This window comes from Pempheris klunzingeri, chromosome 4 (assembly GCF_042242105.1).
Source record: "Pempheris klunzingeri isolate RE-2024b chromosome 4, fPemKlu1.hap1, whole genome shotgun sequence".
Classification (NCBI taxonomy): domain Eukaryota; kingdom Metazoa; phylum Chordata; class Actinopteri; order Acropomatiformes; family Pempheridae; genus Pempheris; species Pempheris klunzingeri.
In genome coordinates, this window is record NC_092015.1 from 4,217,503 (window position 1) to 4,236,293 (window position 18,791).

An 18,791-nucleotide genomic window follows, 5' to 3' on the forward strand; every position below is an offset into this window, starting at 1 on the left:
TGAAATCGTCAATGCATGTTGCATGTTGAAACACGATTTCAGTGCCTTAAACTTGTTCTTGCATCATATTCTGACGACTGAATTTGTTTTAAGAATGCTAGTTGGTTTGCAGTGTTTGACCTGGTAAATACTTAAATACTATCAATGAAATACTGTTTGTATTGTGTGTGTGTATTTCACAAGAGGAAAGAGCTTCGTCCAGGTGGGAGAACCTGCAGCAGTGGATGCACATCAGTGTTTATCACAGTGATGCAGGCGGAGAGAAGTCGGAGGCTGTGGTCTGACTGATGGGTCGCAGCCCTCTGAACTGTGGGGGCAGTGGGAACGGTAAAGTCTGTCCATTTCCTCATCCATTATGAGTGAAACACTGCAGCTATCCAGCTAATGGACACAGACACACAAGAGAATGTACTTTGTTCCACATTAGACTAATTCATCAGACTACATGACTGAGAGAAGGGGGGGGGGGGTTGATTTGATGCAGACATTATCTTTTCCTTTATCAGAACTTGCATGGCTTTGGTTTTCAATATGTCTACGGGAAAATCCCTGTTTATTCCAGTTGTTAAACCTTGTTAATCATATATATATATATATATATAAGTAATGAAATACAGTATATGGCAACCTCATAAGATCTCCTTCAGGATCAGATTTCTGTCCCATGAAGAGACAGATAGTGAACATGATAGAGATCTTTTCCTTATTCCTTGTGTTTGCATAAATTAATTTAAGCAGTTATCATCCTTCACTTTACATGTACATCATATCAGATAAAGAGAAAGGCAGTCATTGTGATGTTGCACTTTTTTTTGTAGCAAAACCTGGTTTTAGTGATGTATAAACATGTCTTGGCTTGATCAATATGTTGCATGTTAAGCAGGAGGTCCAATCAATGCTATCAGGGATTTTGCATGTTGAGCAGAGTCGGTAATCGTAAGATGAGTCCCAAAGCTGCATCAGCCTCCTGTCTGCGGTCTAAATGCTGCAGGGGGTTATAAAGAAACGGTCTTTGAAGTGTTTTGGGAGGACTTTCTGTTACAAGCTAATCTAGTTAATGAATCAATTAGAATCCCTTTTGGAAAACCTTAAAATGAGAGCTGATTACCAGCTGGGTCAACACATGCAAATAAAAGTAGAGAAGGTGAAGCGAAGCAGTTTGTTCTGTCTGCTGCCAGAATCAATTAGATTTAACAGAACAATCAGTTAATGACAGAACTGCTGAGCTCAGTGTGGCTATTCCCCTGTCACTTCATATTCACTCAATCTGTGTGTGTTTCATAACTGGATTGTGACGTGTTTGGGGCTCTTTTGTCTTTGTCTAATGAGGTCAGAAACAAACAAAGCCAAAAGAGCCACTAATGACACTTAAAAAGACGCATACATTCATCTAGCCTCTGTGTGGCATAATGAGAGGCCTCTAATGTAAGAGGTCTTAGAGAGGTTTAGAAAATACCTCATTATGGTTTCCATTAAACAGTTCAGAGCAGATCATCTGAGAGCTTTCTTAATGAAAAGCAAGTTTTAGACATCATCACTCTTTCTGTGTTTGAACTACACTAAACTAAACTATGACTAAATATTCTCAAAATTACATGATTTAATATTTCTTGTTTTCATCAGAACTTGCCCTTTAATCCACGGTCAGCTGTTACTGCTGGCTCTTGTCTCTGTTGTATTCATGTTGCTGTGCTGCAGCCCCTCCCCAAAGCCCTGCAGACGGGGAAACCTTGTGCATCAAACAGTTTGCGTGACAACGGAGTTTCACAAAACAACACAACTTCCTCAGGCTGCCAGACCTCGACAAGAGACCGACTTTTTTAGACTGAAGATAATTTAAAAACAGAAGATGGTGCAGCTTGAATGCATTTTACAAACAAAACCAAACCACGTTTCACTGTGCAACTTGTAATCTATTTAAAAAACTGTCTCATGAAAGACAAGCTGGGTGTGACACAAAAAGGTGCTTTTCTTATTTCTGAAATCATCTCACGGACTTTAGAAGCAGCGTATGCATTGTTAACATAGCCGTTACCTGCTGGTCACCCAAAGACTGAAGCTACACACTTTCCTTCATAAAATGCAAATATTTCCGTCATTTTTGTGCTATGAATCCGTAAAAGCACTCTCACTTCCAAAAAGCTTGATCAGTGGACTCTCTCTGCTCACAGTCTCCCGCTCTTACTGTCAATCATTGACTGTCTATTGTAAAGCAGCTATTTACCTGGAGGATCTCTTCATTGCTGCAAGGTTTCCGTAACAGTCAACAGCGGTGAGCAGTCAGAGTGGTTCCTGTCCTGTTCAACAGCCGCAGCAACACACACACTTCCTCCTTCAGTGGCAAACTTTTAGCTCAGCCTGTGGAGACCCCTCTATCCAATCAGAACACATTCCCTGGCTGTGCAGACCCACCCCCTCTGCCTGGTAACCACAACCCCCTTTTAAAGAGGAAACCTGATCCATCAGCAGAAAGGCAGGAGAGAGAGAGAGAGAGAGAGAGAGAGAGAGAGAGAGAGAGAGAGAGAGAGGGGAGAATAGTAAAGTAAAGTAACGGGAAGTCACGGAGAGGGGATGAGAGGAAAGGAAAGGAGAAAGGAAGAAAGGAGAAGAAGGAGATTTAAGTGTTCACGAGAGAGAAAAACAAAAACATGAGAAACAAAAAAAAAAACTGTAGGACAGACGATGAAAAATGAAGAGAGAGAAATAGATGAAAGACAGACAATGCAAAGTGTGCGACAACCTCTAACCAAAAGATAAACTTCCTCTGGGTTAGTTTACTGATGCCAGACATCCCACGTGTTGTGTTCACTTGGCTGTGACACGCGGATACTTCACTGTCCATCAGGCTCACAGCTGTGGCATCTCAAAGACCAACGTCCTGTTAACGGCCAAACGTAATTCATGGTGACATCCGAGAGTTACTGCAGGCGAACAGGAAGCGCTGACCGTGGAAGTGGAACGGCCACAGATGATGATGAGACACATCAGATGACACGAATGATGACGACTCACAGAATCCATCTTTCTCTCTCCTCTAAAAACACAGTCTGAATAATTGAAGCCTCCTGAGTTTGCTTTAAACTTCAGAAACTCTAAGCCATCAGTTCTCAGCAGCTCCTCCACTGAAGGCTGCAAACGGCTTCATCAAGATAGTTTGTTTTTGTTCAATACCGAGTGTAAGAAAACACAAAAATCCCTGTTTAAAGGAGGACAAGTCAGTTGGTCTCCTTGGATTTCTTGGCTTTAAAACCAATAAATCACAGACTGAAATGAATAAATGAAGGAGAGAAATATCCCCCTCTGAGCTCCTGTTAAACAAAGAACAAATGTCTTGGTCTTGTTTACAGTTCACATCTAGGTTACTGACAGAATAACTGACTAGTGGCTTTAAACAGCTAGTGGGATACAGTTCCTTTGTGTTTGTCCCTGAAAAGGTGTATTACTGAAGGGTTTACTGAACATGTGTAGTGTACCACTTTATCTGTCATGATCCCTAAAAATGGCAGAAGTTTACCATTTTGTTTAATTTCCTGCTAATTATGTAGGTGTAGCTACAGGTGCTGTTCTCCTTTAACTTTTTTTTTTAATCCTTTAAAGAATTTGTTCTTAATGACTGCCTGGTTCAGTAAAGGTTAAAGAAATACATTGCATTTATGAAGTTACAGCAACAGAGCCGCTATTGTAACATTAAGAATCTGAGTGCTTTAAATTAAATGCTTTTTCTTAGTGCCGGTATCTTTATACTTCATCCTCTCATTTTCTATACCTGATTATCAGGATCATGAGGAAAGGGACCTATCCCAGCATGCATTGGGAGAGAGACAGGTCACAGCCTGGGCAGGTTGCCAGTGTAGTGAATCAGGAATCTGAATTATCTAGTTAAAAACACTTAACAGACTCACTCTTCACCCTTTTTCTGTCTGCGTCAGACTGTCTGACCACAGTGTGTGCCAGTCAGTCTGTCAGTCTGTCTGTCTGTCTGTCTGGATCCACAGACAGCAGGACAGAAGAGAGATTAGAGAGGTCAGACAGCTCATTATAACAAAGAGGCCTGCTAAACTCCTCTGTAACAATGTTGCCCCACGATGCACAAACATTTCTCCAAGCTTGTAAGAGTTCATGGACAATTTTCATGGGAACAGCAGCAACAGTATCAAGCTTTCTCTGTTGCCTTTGTGCAAGATGAGACTGAGTCCAAGGTATTAAGAGATGTTCAGGAATTCAGAAACACAGAGTACATTTTACACCACGCTGCACAAGGTTGTTACCTTTTGCCACCAGAGGAGCTGCTGGAGGAGGTGGTCCGACTCCGACTCTCTGCTCCCATCTCTCTCCTCACCAGGGTGAGACGCTCTGTGGACATACTCTTCCTGAAGGAGAGAAGAGGAGCAGAGGCTTTATTTAGGAAAAACTCATACATTTGAAACTTATCTTTAGCATGCTTCACCTCTGCTCCTGGAGGCCACTGCTGAAAATACATTTACACTCCTACTTCCCTGATTAGATGTGGGTCTTATAAATGAAACAAGAGGTGACAGATAAGAGGAAATAAAGTGTGAAGGAATGTTGGAATAATCTTGGGATGGTACAAAATTACTTGTCATTTACCTTTAATTAGTAAAATGACAACCAATGCTGACATATTTCTACTACTAATAATAATAAAAACCAGGGTGTAATGTCTGAAGCAGTGACTCTTTTTCCTTGGTGTTGTATACCTCTTAATGGACTGTAGCACCTCCTTCTTGGGAGAGGAAGGGGAGGAGAGGAGGCGTTTCTGTTGAACGTAGCCGTTATGCAGAGGTTTGGAGGGAAGCGCCTGCAGGAGCTGTCGCACTGAAAGATAACAGATTAATCATTTATGTGCAGCCCAGTGTCAAAACTGTCCCAAACTGTCTCTTGGTACAGTGTGTGAGCTGATGTCGTCCCTGTACTCTGTGACAGTATGTGCAGTGAAACTTCAATTAGCCGTTTCTAGATCCATGTCACTTTCCTCAAGCTTTTTAGTGTATTTGACATTAAAGGATGCAGGATACACTGAAACGCCGCCTACAACTTTTCGGCCGTAGTGGGCAATTATATAAAAAAGACAAAACAACAATGTTAGTATTATAAACTCCAGCTCCTGTGAGGGACCTTTTTACCATTTATTTAAAGTGGCACATTTACTATGGCTGCATATCTATTTTAGAATATGAACATAAAAACAGCAGGGACATGTTTCAGCTTTACAGAAACACTGATGCTACTTACAAGAACACCAGCTGGGTAGGAACGTGTGCAGGACTTTGGCTCGGTTTTTGTCAGTTACCTTACTTACCCTTTGTGGGTGGCGCTGAAGCTGAGGTGGCCAGAGGTCTCCTTCCAGCAGCCTGGACGCCTCCTGGTTGCGTCCCCTGGCTCTGCTCCTCGCAGTAGCCCAGTCTGCGCAGCGCGTCAGCCAGCGCTGCCTTCAGCAGCTGGATCTCATCCTCCTGCAGCTGCAGCCTTTGCTCCAGGTGGGAAACCCGGTCCTCCATGTCCATGTTACTGCCTGCCGACACTGTGTCATCTGGACAGGAGGAGAGAGGGTTTTAGTTTAGACTCTGCTCAAACGCACTGTAGCGACAAGTTCACCTTGAAACAAGTTTGCAATCCAGTGCACCACAACTAAATGACATACTGTAGAAATAAAAGTAAGTTAGTGCTTTGCTCAAAAACACAAAAGCTTAAAAAAAAATGTCAACACAATAAAGATATCAGGGTTCAGCCCACAGTGTTCAATAAATGCTTAATTTCATGAACACAGTGCTGAAAGACAACAGCAATGAGCACTAGGCAATTATGAAGCTGTGGGTGTGTATCAGAGGGAGTGCAAGCAAGGGAGAAAAATAGAACAGAGAATTAAAATTCAAGAACCGTGAGTATTTGGGCTCATTTATTTGGATAGAAACACAAACAGTGTTATGGATATCTGCAACTGTTGCTGCTGCTTTGTGAATCAGTGGTTTTGAGTTTCTCAGGGAGCATTCAGGAAACTTGACTGGCTTTAATAATTGAGCCCGTCTGTGTGTGAGAATGAGTCACAGTAAGAGAAGGAAAACAACACCAGGCTGTGTGGCTGTTTTGTATGGACAGCCTGGGAGAGAGGAGGGGAGGAGACAGAGCTGCCGACAGAGAGACAAAGCTTGTTACGTCTTTCCACATTACGATTTAAAGGTGCTCTGTGGACTGTTTAACCACCAGTTGTGTCATGGTGAAATATTTTGATCGCCAGATATTTGCATCACTTGAACCGTTTTGTTTTCATCACCTGCATCTACAGAGACTAACAGCTGGTGTAAAATGGATGTAGATGATGCAGGCTTCAAAATATTCACAAAAATATGTTTTTGCAAATGTTTAATGAAGAAGGAAACACATTCAACAAGTTTGTTTGGCCTTGAGGACACACATCATGTGGTAAGACTGATTGTTAACATAAATATTTACAAGGAAACTCCACAGGATAGAATTAAGTATTCAGTTTTTTCTCTTTAGCTACATGGTTTTACACATTGACATCTGTTCATGTTACCCACAGGATGAATTGTAATAACTTCCTTTCAGTATTCATGTAGCGTCACCATCAAGTCATAACTTCCATTTGTCCAATTGGCATTTGGCTGCAAAATTAATAACATTCCCATGATCCTCAGCTGTGCATTATGTTTAGTACATGATTAGCAATTGTTAGCATGCAAACATGCTTCACTAAGAGCAAAATATAAACCTGCTAAAGCATCAGCATGTTGGCATTTTCATTGTGAGCATATTAGCATTTAGCTCAAAAAGTCCACTGTGCCTCATCAGTCTTAATCACTCAGACAACTTAGGACTCTAACTTTCTTTTGTTTCCCAAATCTATTTCGCGAACGTGCTGATGTCCGCTTGCAAAACTTTCCAAAGTAGTGAAGGGTCACCGCACTCATTCTCCTTTAATTGAAGCATTTCAATCAGCTAAATCATCAGATTTTTTAATTACATAAACAGAATATGAGCGAATGAGATACTGCTGATTCCAGCCCCCTCACATCCCTCGATCCTCTGCCTTTATTTCTCTCATCTTGAACTCTTTCCAGCCTAATCGTCCAACATCCTCCCACCCACCACAATGACATCACCGGAGGCCGACTAGATTATCAAAGGCAAACTGCCCAGAGGGGATTATTAATCTGTGGCCCACATTAACAGATTACAAATGATGGAGTCAAAAACAAGTTTCTGGCTGGACGGCATATCTCGACTCTCCGTGTGTCCTGATTTCTAAACCCTGTCCTCTCTGTCATGGCACCAGCGCTGCAACAATCATGTCCTCATGATCAACAATACACCTTTTAACTTTTGCACCAGATCATAAACAAGTTATCTCCTACTTGAACTCTGCAAATAAACACTGACAGCGTGCAGTTATTTGTTCTCACACTAAAATGGGATTCCTCTACAAGTGTTATTTTCTTTACATGGTTAAATGTTAAACCATAGTTTTTGCTAATTAATGTTTTTAATTCTTTATGAGCTGGATGCACCTCAGAGGGATTTGTTAGAAAGATGAAGTGGAACAAAAAAGCTTAATCTCCAATCAGCCTTTTCAGAGGATTTTCTCTCCAGACAAGAAAGTAAACACTCAATTCTTGCTATTGTTTATGAAAAACGCCACGTTTAAAAACAGTGTCATAAAATAACTACAGTATCAGTAACTCAGTATCAAAGATATCAGCATCAGCCTTTAGACACCTGTTTCACTCAAACACCAAGCTCAAGACCAGGGTTTGTCCAATTAGCTACACAGTAAAACTCAGCAAACATAGCGAAGAAATACCCAAATATCATCATGTTCAATGATCTTACATGTGAAAGATAAAACATACGTATTAGTTCTATCACTGAAGGACTAAAACAAACCTAACAAACAGCAATAACTCAGCAGACTTGAGTTTAACATCTACCATGAACTCCTTTACCCTAATTATTTTTAATGTGCATATCATTCAGATATATGAAATGCAACATTTTAAGGAATTCACTTTAAACCTGCAGTCAAAGAGCTCTGCACTTCAAAAAGGGGATTTTACAGGTCACGCTGCTTCAGCTCATGCCTTTACAACGCTCTCAGCATGCATCGGTTCAGCTCTGTAAGCTGACCCGGGGGACACAGGGAGTACTGTTACTGTTACCGTATCACATTTTGCAGTCAAATGACACAGGAAGGGACCACAGGGAAACCAAGCAGCAGGATTTACATACAAAAGTCAAGCTCTGGGGATTTGCATGGAAGACATGCCCGATTGACAGGAAGCATAAAGTCAGATTACCCCCAAGCCTTCTTCCTTATTTCTCTTCTTAAATTATTCCAGCTTTCTGCCAATTTATTAGATGTAGCAGGATCAGACTGGTTTATCCAAAAGCCTTTCGTTAATGAGTCACTTATGTGGAGCACCACTGGCAATGAAGGTTGTGTTCTGACCACAGACTTCAGCAGCTGAGAAAAATTAATAGCCATTAATAATTCATTAAAGTCTGACACTATATCCCAGAGTTTTCAGTACAATTAAAAACGTGGGTTGAACCACCCTGATTTAAAAAGCTGCCATCTTCAGAAAGCCTTTCATTAGTCTTCATTATGGTCTAAATGCCGTTTCAGAGTCAATGACCCATTTGGAAATTAAAACTCAGGTAATTTAAACGGATTATGGAAAGCTATTTTCCATCAAAGTGTTGTTCCCATGGATGTTTTTTTCCAGTTAAATGATGTTGTAGAAATATAACATCCTAGTGTTCTTCTTAGTGTTTTTAGTCTGTTAGCTGCTCCATCATTACTGTAGATACTAAGCACATAGATGGTGAAGGGAAACCATCACATCAGTCAAAGTAGTTCAACAGCACATTAACTAGTGTAGAAAAATGCCTCTTCCATATAGCAGAATACAGGAGAAGTGAAAAACAGTCAGTCAGTGGGTACAAATAATCGAAATGAGCTGAATGAGTGAAACAGAAACAGAAATAAGAAACACTCGTTATTTGAAGTACGAGAGGACAGATTGTAGGTAGGAGGAGATCGAGAGTGAAAGGAACAGAGAAAAGGGCGAGAGAGAGAGAGAGAGATGGGGAGGAGAGAGAGAAGAATGATTAATGTTTGACTAAGTACAGCAATAATAATTATCTAAACTGCTGTGAGCAATCGGTACACAACTGAACAGAGAATCAGGAGGAGGCGGTAGGAGATAGTTCAAATGAATGAGCATGGAAAAGACCACAAACTGTCTGAAACAGTTCAATATTCTCCTTTCTTCTTTACACTGCAGTGTGTTACTGGTGTACCAAACACTGAACAATGACCAGAGAAGCGATGTTTGACAAATCAAGCCACAAGACAAAGTTGTTTATGGACAAAAGAAATTGCATTTCTTTGCTACTAAGATCTTCACCACTGGTGGAGCACAAAAAGGTAAAGTTCGTCCTGAGGGTGTTACATAGTCAAAAGTTTATTCTGTGAACCACTAAAGGAGATCGGATCAGTTGGTCCTAACTGGACTTAATCCTCAGCTGTGCTTTAAATTAAGTCCTAATCTCATGGTCAATCAATCAATCTTTATTTATATGGCGCCAATTCTCAACAGCGTTATCTCAAGACACTTTGCATGAAGAGCAGGTCTAGACCAAACTCTTTAATTAGAGACAGACGCAACGATTCATGAATTCAAAATTAAGGATTCAAGAATTCCCACATGAGCAGCATCAGATGTTATATTGAGCAACAGTGGAGGAAGAACTGCCCTTTGGTAATGTACTAATGTTAGCAAGTTAGCTTACATGTTAATAAGAAACATAAAAGATTGTAAAAGCAAACAAAACACATGACATAAACCTGAAAAACATTGAAAAGCATTCACTATTTATGATTCTTTATATTTAACTCAACATGTTAAATGTTGCTTACTAAAGGGACACAGCAAGAAAGAAAGATGCACAGCGTGGAGCGTGGACAGGGAAGAGAGAGAAACAAATATGGAGAGATCAGCAGGGTTCACCTTCATCTCCTCTACTGTCAGGACACCTGTTTAAAAACGCTGCAGAGCCGGCTACTTTTCTGTTTGCCCTTGAATTATCTCACACACACACACACACACACACACACACACGCACACACACACACAGTTACACCTCAGCAGTATTCCATTACTCTCCTTATAAATCAGAGGCCACATCTATTTAATATTCAGCAGGCGACACACACACACACACTTTGTATTACAAGAACCCCCCCCCCTCTCCTTCCCAGCACAGACAGACATTACTGTAAAGTGTTACTTAAAACCCAGCTGACACGAGGCTGCTATCAGGAAACACACAAACGAAAAGAGAGGGATGGAAGGGAGTAAAAGGAAGAGTGGAGGGGAGACGGATGGAAAGATATGGATGATGAAAAACAGGAGGGGTGGGCTGTTAGTGAGAGTGTGTGTGTGTGTGTGTGTGTGTGTGATGCTGTCAGAGATGGACAATGAGAGGTTGGCGCAGGGCAATAACATTCCCGGTGCAGTGAAGTGATGATGAAGGTGGAGCTCGTCTCTCCTACCTGCCATCGCGCCACGCTGAGTGTCTGGTCCCTCCTCCTGTCAATCAACCAGTGTGTCGGACCACAGAGCAAACACTCAGGCAGGTTATCCACTTGCTTTTACTCTTCCTCTCCTACAGCCTTTCTGGACTCCCTCCCGTCCCCATCTGCGACCCGTGCTCGATCACTCTCTCTCTCTCTCTACACACACACACACACACTCTCATCTCCCATCCTCTCCTGCTGAGCCACTCCCTCCTCCACCTCCATTCTCCCTTGCTTCCTGGACCACTCCCTCTTTCTCCTATCACTCCCTCCCCCTTTTTCCCTCCTCCATCGTTCTCTTTTCCTGCTTCACTTCCATCCCTCCTCCTCCTCCTCCTCCTCCTCCTCCTCCTCCTCCTGTCTTGTTAGCTATAGGCATTGAGGACAGAGGCAGAAGAGGCGGAGCATGGCTCAGGGCCACACACACACACACACACACACACACTGCACCAGCATCAGCATCTGTACAGCCAGGCACCACCAGGAAGAGATACTGCAGAACCAGGCTTGGGGATCAATGACACACACACACACACACACACACTTAAAGGTGACGCAGCACAAATGACCCATATGCACACATTTGCATACGAGTAAAGTTTAAAGTGTGCAGAACAACAGACCGTCATGCCACAGTATATTCTTGTACTTTCTCTACAGGCTCTCATGTGAAAACCTGTTAACACCAATGATGCTGATTTCAGTGTTTCAAAAAGGATTTTAAAGTCTGGTGATATTCTGTATTTCTCTTTTTGTCAACAAATCCTGTGGAAAGACCAAAACCAATAACAAAGTATTGTCTGTGTATCCAAAGCCTGCCACATCTCCTCTCTCCTCCACAAACCGCTGTGGTTAATCTACCAAATTCCTAGTAAATGTCTACTGGTTCTGCATATTATATAATTTTTACATCGTTCTTCAAAATGCTCTTTAAAAACCTGCAGAATGAACTGGAAAGTGTTCCGCTTCAGTTTCCGACAGTTTGAGAAACAAACCAGACTAAAGGCAGACATTCTGCAGCACAATCAGCAAAGTGATGGCTTTTTTTTCCTCCATCTACAGCAAATGCCAAGAAAGTTTGCAAATCACGGGTCTGTGCAGCAGCACACACTGCCTCATGTCCATCTACAGCGGAGACATTCTGTACTCTGCACTACCAGCATGCATCTATGGTCCCCTTTGCTCTGTAAATGTGGTCCTGATGGTGTTGTGCACTGTGTGGAGATTACAGCTGCACTGGACTGAACTGCTTAAATACACCACTCTCGCTGAGCTGAATCATGAAATATGGCTTTCAGAGAGAACAGAGGCCCATCAGGAAGACCTCCGCCTAATAAAACTGATGATGAGAGCACTCGTGAGAAGCAGTCGCCACGCCCTGCCGGCGACTGAATTCAGTCTGAGAGTGAAACACAAAACTGCAGCAGCCTCTCAAACCTCCTGCAGACACGGAGGACAACAGGTCTGAGGAGGGTGCAGTTCACCTGACTGCCATCAGGAGCTGCTGGTGTTAAAGTCTGCATAGTGCAGATTTGAGTTACTGTGAAAGTATTAACTTAGTGTTTAGTTTCATGCTGTGTAGAGCCTCTTTTTAAAAAAAAAATCACATCTCACATGTACCTCTGTGCTGATGTTGGGACAATTCAAAGGTCCCATATTCTGCAAAATGCACTTTTAAAGTGTCTTTTCAACAAAATAGTCTTTTTAAAAGATCATCCTCTTTCTTTTTCTCCTCCTCCGTCTTACAATAAATGTGTGTGATAACAGTTTATGTGATAACAGTCGCCGGCTAAAAACCTCCTGGATGCACCTCACTGTTTTCACTAACCTCATACTAACAGCAGCTCCAGATAAAACGAAGGCGTCGAAGAAATAAATATACACAAATAATGTGTATTTTAACATTAAAACATGTGACCCTGTTCTAGCAGGACCTCAAAATAACACTCCTCAGCCAAACTAGTGGCATGTCCTCTCTCTACAGTGTGATGAACTAATCCTTAGTTTGTTTTATGCCGCCTTGAGTCCCAGATGGGTGGAGTTTACCACAGCAGGGTGGTACAGATGAAGGCATGAGGGCTGTCAGCACTGGAGAAGAAGCTAAACTGACTCGTTCTATTGCGCTACATGACACAGAACAGCTACCACACACCTGAGTACAACAAACCTATAAAGGGAGAGTGCAAACTCTGTTTGGCTCAAGATGTGACCAGGTGGCCGAGGATCTCTGGTTACAGTGAGGGGACAGATGGCAGAGGAGGAAAGAGACGCAGGCAGAGAGGGAAGGAAGGAGAAAGGAGAAAAGAAGAAGAAAGACGTTTGGCCGATTGAAGCTCGCTTGGCAGATGCTGCACTGCTGAGATCAGCAGAGCATCCAGGCACCAAGTCCACATGGCAGACGGGACGATACGTCCCAAACACAAACACAGACACTGTGTTTGGTTCCCCAGTCTGCTCTGCTCCGTCTACCTGCTGCAGCACAGCAGCGTGAAACACCTCATCGCACAGTCCCACCCCCCCCCCTCAGGTGGGACTTCACAGCTTTGGCTCACACAGGCTATTTTCAGCATCAGCATCAGCACCTGTCATGCTAAAAGTGTTTGATTCAATATTTATAAGTGGGCTTTAGACTTTTTATCAACTGCTGCGGTCTTCGTGGTTTTAGGTGTGCACATGATTTCAAGTTTTCAGTTTTTACTACTGATCACGACCTGAAATGGCTGAACGCAGCTTTATTGCGTTTCATAAAAAATGGTTGCGGCATGTTGTGCAGCACAGCATGCAAACTGGGGTCCATTACGGCAGGAAAGTGAGCCTCAAAGCACTGGTTAGGTGAGCAACCTGCACACTCTTAAGCCTTGATGGCACGCAGCCACAGGGAGGGAGGCAGCCATATTGAGCAGGAGCTCGGGTCTTCAGGCTGAAGACGCTGAGAGTCTGACCTCTGACCTCTGAGTGGAGGAAGGCAAGCAAGAAGACCACGTCCTTTGGGCATCAGTACGATATCTGGAAGTGTCAGCAAACACATACAGACCTGTTTTCCTAGACTTGTGAGGACCTTTCCTATACAGCTGCTGTTATTATTATGGTTGTTGTTTGTTGAGTTGTTCTTGAATCCTTAATTTTGAATTCTTGAACCGTTAGTCTGGTCTAGACCTGCTCTTTATAGAAAGAGTTTTGAGCTGTATAAATAAAGATTAACTGAATGATTAATTGGTCCTACAATAACCTAATAACCACAGCTCTAGGTCTGAAGTCACTCCTTGCAGAATTCAGGGTGTGAATTCAATCTTTCCGTCTCTTTGAGAACACTCGGTGCTCAGAAATACGCCAACACACACCTCATTAATCCATGTGTGTGGAGTGACGTACAGGACTCCGTATGTGCTAGTGTGATTTCATTTGAATGTCTAAATGTCCTTAAATAATGAAAGTAATACAAAAGGATCTTGTTACTTCTACATCAGGTAGAAATAACAGACAGAACGTCACCCTACATTGGACAAAATTCAAGAAACACCCGTGTTAAGCAGCTGGTCCGTCACTGCAGGACCAGCTGTCACTCGACGAGCTCCTCTAGTAACCTGCAGCTGATATTATTCACTTTATACTTTTACCCATCAGCTTCACTGAAACCTTTATGACCCAGGCGGCTTTGGACTCAACAAAACAGGTTTAAAGGCACATGTGACATCTCGGACAATGAACATCACGGCTCTGATCGGACTCCCATGACCCCTTGCTGTCTCTCCACCTGCTGCTCAATATGGCTGTCTGTGATATTCTGCAGACTGCAGGGAGACGGTGTGTGTGTGTGTGTGTGTGTGTGTGTGTGACTCCGCAGACAGTTCTCTGGGATAACAGCGCCAGCTTACACGCATTTAACTGATCTCCTGATGATATAATAAGAAATCTACCCTGACTGCGATAACGCAAGGAGAACAACAGCATCTGCTTTGTGTGAACTAGCTGGAGAAACCATCAGCAGCTGACACACACACACAGTTTAATACCCACAGATACGATACGGCCAGGCAGCAGCAGGGCATTTGCATAATATTTGTAAAGGAGGATGTGACACATCCAGAGAGATGGGGCTGCAGGAGGGAGGTCGTCACATATTCAGGTCCGGGAAACGGTTCAAAAGTTAAAGCGGGCAACACTTAAATCACATCGAGGTCCAGCCGGCGTCCTTCCTGCTTGTTAGAGCGACAGACGACGAGTCAGCTGTGTTTTCTAGACTGTGTTTTGTGGCTGCAGACCTCAAGAGGGAAACCAACCTGATTCAGTGAGACTCGAGATCTCCCTGATGTTTCTCACCCTCAGACACTAAACTATAACTAAAGATACAGTCAAAACAGGAGAGACGAGACAGGAAAAAGCCCTAAATGTGCATGTGTTACAGCTCACAGCTACAATAACATCAATGCAACGAGATGCAAAAAACACATTTTCAAATATAACTAAATATTTAGCATCTTCTGCATTGTGTATTCAAGCTACAACAAACTCATCTGGTTCAGGAAATAAACTAGTGTTACTGTTTTATCTGAAAGAAAAAGGCCTAGAAGTCGTTAAAATTGCAAGATGTCCCCAAACTGCACATACTGATGATATGTATGGACCCAGAGAGGCTGGTTGGTGCAGCCACAGGTGGATGAGCAGCAGACATTATTCCCCACAGTCCCTCTAATGACTGAACGCCACCCTGAAGCCATTTCTGGGGTAAGTGTGCACATTTGGAGGCACATTTCTCTGTGATGTAGTGAGGCTGCTCACCGTTGTTGCAGTACTGTAGCAGCAGGTTGGTGCTGTCATACAGGCTCCCGCACGAAGCGATTCTCTCCGACATCCTGCTCCTCTCCTCCTCCACCACCTCCTCCTCCTCCCTTCTCTTTCTCTCCAGCTCTTCCTCCTCTCGCTCGGCTCCTTTGTCCCCACCTTTCGGCCCTCTCCGTCTCTTCTGCACGCCGTCACCCGCTCCTGTCTCCCCTACATTCACACTCACACACGGACGGACACCTTTACCTGCCCGGCTCCCGCTCTGCTCTCCCGCTCCTGCCTCCCCGCCGCCGCCAAGCTGCGCACTACGTCACAAACCACACTTCCGTTTTCCGCTTTCAAAATAAGAGTATCATCAAAGGCCACCATATAACATGACAACTACCAGCTCAATTATGGTATTTGATTTTCAGTAGGCGTAGTAGGCTTTGTTTTGTGCTTATTTTTTGTATTCTCCTTCAGTGACAGACTCCTCCACCCTCAGTGTGTGAAGATAAGACAAGATGAGATAAGATAAGATAGATAAGATAGATAAGATAAGATAAGAAGACTGTTGAAATAACAGATAGACAAGACAAGATAGATAGATAGATAGATAGATAGATAGATAGATAGACAGATAGATAGATAGATAGATAGATAGATAGATAGATAGATAGACAGATAGATAGATAGATAGATAGATAGATAGATAGATAGACAGATAGATAGATAGATAGATAGATAGATAGATAGATAGATAGATAGATAGATAGACAGATAGATAGATAGATAGATAGATAGATAGATAGATAGATAGATAGATAGACAGATAGATAGATAGATAGATAGATAGATAGATAGATAGATAGATAGATAGATAGATAGAGTTTATTGTCTGCCCCAGATGGTGACAGAAATTCTCCTATGACAAGGCTCTAACAATAAAAAACAACACATATCACACACATATATGACAAGTGAAATGTTAAAAGCAAGCAGCAGCTAATACATGCCAAATATATGTAATGTTCAGATAAGAGAAGACAAGACAAGATAAGATAAGATAAGATAAGACAAGATAAGATAAGAAAAGATATTCCTTTATTAGTCCAATGATGGGGAAATGTACAGTGTGACAGCAGACACGAGGATATAGAAAAGAATATGTACATCTACGGTAGAGGAAGTATAAAAATATAATAGAAACAATATAGTATATACCAGTGGGAGATATTAGAAAGTATTGCACACTGTGAGGAGAGGTAAAAAGGTGACTAAACATATTGTCGGTGAACATTATAGTGCCGTTATTGTCAGTTTTGGTGCAGTGTGGTCCACTGGGAGCGGTGCTGGTCAGCAGCTGTTAGATTCTGTTACCTTTCTGTTCACATACAATATGCACTTTATACTCACTGCTGTTTATGTTCACACTTTATCATGGCTGTTAATACTTTATTCTACCAAAGTTTGCATAATGCACAGTGCACTTTATGACTACTGCTGCTGCTGGTTCAGGTATTATTCACTCATATCTATTAGGGTCTTTATTTAAATGTTTACACTTTACCTTACTTATATTTATATAGACCCTTTATTTAAATTCTAGATTGTTATAACTTGCTTAGTTTGTACTGTTACAGTTGTTATACCTGATTGTGTAACTGTCTGGCTTTCTGTGCACATGATAATAAACATCTTGAATCTTGAATAAGCCTCTGTTCCTCACTTTTCTCTCATTACACATGAAGATTTATAGCAGCACACAGCATAAACAAAATTTTAAAAAGTGTTCCCACATGAGAAAGGCACACAATGTTCATGCCTCTTGGCTCAGTTATCTCTGTTGGATGGATTTGTGAAGTTGTTGAACTCTCTAGTGTGGCCTGTATTAAATTTATCACTTAATAATGCTCTCAGGGGATTTCTGGCAAAACACATCAGTTTACTTACTCGTTTATTTGTATATCACTAATGCTCTTTTATTTTGAAGAGAAACCACCAGTTTTCCGGTCATAATATTTGTGACTTTCGCAGACTTGATTAAACATCTCCCCCCCTACCGCTGTTACTATAGCAACAGTCATCCTCTCCACCAGCTCTCCATCATTGGAGGAAAACAGAGATGAACGTAACTGTGCAAACTGCAGGTTTATATGTGAATAAAAGCTGGAGCCGCTTCACAAACACTCAGCTGAAGCTCCGCCTCCAGACAAGAAACGTGAGACGCGAGTTGTGTTTGTGAATAATTAATTAGGGAAAGGTGTGCTGCTGTTGGCGCACGTGTTTGTAATTGATGCCACCCCCCCCGTCCATCCATCCATCAAACACAAACAGGCCACTGCCTCCCTTATACATTGTGTTTTTATATCGCTTAAAGGCTTCATGTCAGAAAAAAATAGTGGATCCGAGAGATAAAAGGTTCACAGCTAATTAAGTAAAGGAAAAGTCAATTCATAATTTATTTCTTGGCTCGGTTTTAGTTGACTGGGTGTCAAAAAAAAGAGATAAAGGGCATAATAAATGTCTAGAAATAGGATAAATGTAAATTAATTTGTTTCAAAGCACTAACTTAGACACATTTTTTCTTCTTCTTTTTCTTTTTACTTGTCTTTACTTCAGCTTTTTATTTAATGATGTGCAGTTGTGCTAATTCCTTTACTTTCTCACTGACGTCTAAGACTTTTATTATTCATTTTTTGTCCATTTAATTGTTCACCAATTGACTGCGATCTATAAAGTAGTAAAGCAAGTAAATATCTATATGAATAAACTATCGATCTATCTGTTATATTAAGTGACTTGATGCATTTCTTTACTATCAGAGCAGTAAACATTCATACTTCTATATGGACACCATCAGACATCAGACATTGTATGATATCCAGACAAGACACCTGCGAATACAGCAACTCATAAACTAATACTAATGTCACTGTTATTAGTTGTCACACTAATAATACCTTTTACATGTTTATTAATAAGGATCATTAATAATATATCTCATTTCATGTTGTGCAGCAGGTCCTCATTGTGGCCACTGGGGGGCAGCAGACAGTGAAGGCAGACACAATTAGTAACAACAAGACATCCGGTCAAAATAAGTTTTTTTGTGTGTTCACAGCGATGTAACTTCTTCCTTTTTAGTATACACCTACCTAAAATTAACACAAATAAATCCTACTTTTATAAAGGCTAAAGTGGTCCCTAGAAGAGCTAAAATAATCAATGAAGAGAGACAGAGAGAGAGAGTTTATGTGTGAAACTGGACAAAAAGTTCACAAAGGTAGTATTACTGTTAATAAAACTCTGTGGTCAAGATTAACTCTGTGTAATTACAAAATATGACTTTTAAGTTTGAATAAAAAAACACAAAAGAAGAAGATCCGTAATGCGCATGCGCAGCTACGTC

At 41.7% G+C, this 18,791-nt stretch overlaps 1 protein-coding gene across 2 annotated transcripts in view; it reads right to left on the bottom strand.

Annotated features, from left to right (window-relative positions):
• eml2 (EMAP like 2) overlaps positions 1 to 15,485 on the bottom strand; it is a 29,176-nt gene extending 13,691 nt beyond the window's left edge. The window contains exons 1-4 of one of the 2 annotated variants that reach the window (XM_070828988.1): positions 15,398 to 15,485; positions 5,321 to 5,551; positions 4,719 to 4,836; positions 4,269 to 4,370 (exon numbers count right to left, since the gene is read on the bottom strand). In XM_070828988.1, coding sequence (XP_070685089.1) covers positions 4,269 to 4,370; positions 4,719 to 4,836; positions 5,321 to 5,551; positions 15,398 to 15,470 — 524 coding nt within the window. In that variant the 5' untranslated portion in view covers positions 15,471 to 15,485. Of the gene's footprint in view, positions 1 to 2,224; positions 2,332 to 4,268; positions 4,371 to 4,718; positions 4,837 to 5,320; positions 5,552 to 15,397 lie in introns of those variants that run through there. The other variant, XM_070828987.1, reaches the window with a different exon arrangement.
• Positions 15,486 to 18,791: the final 3,306 nt, after the last annotated feature.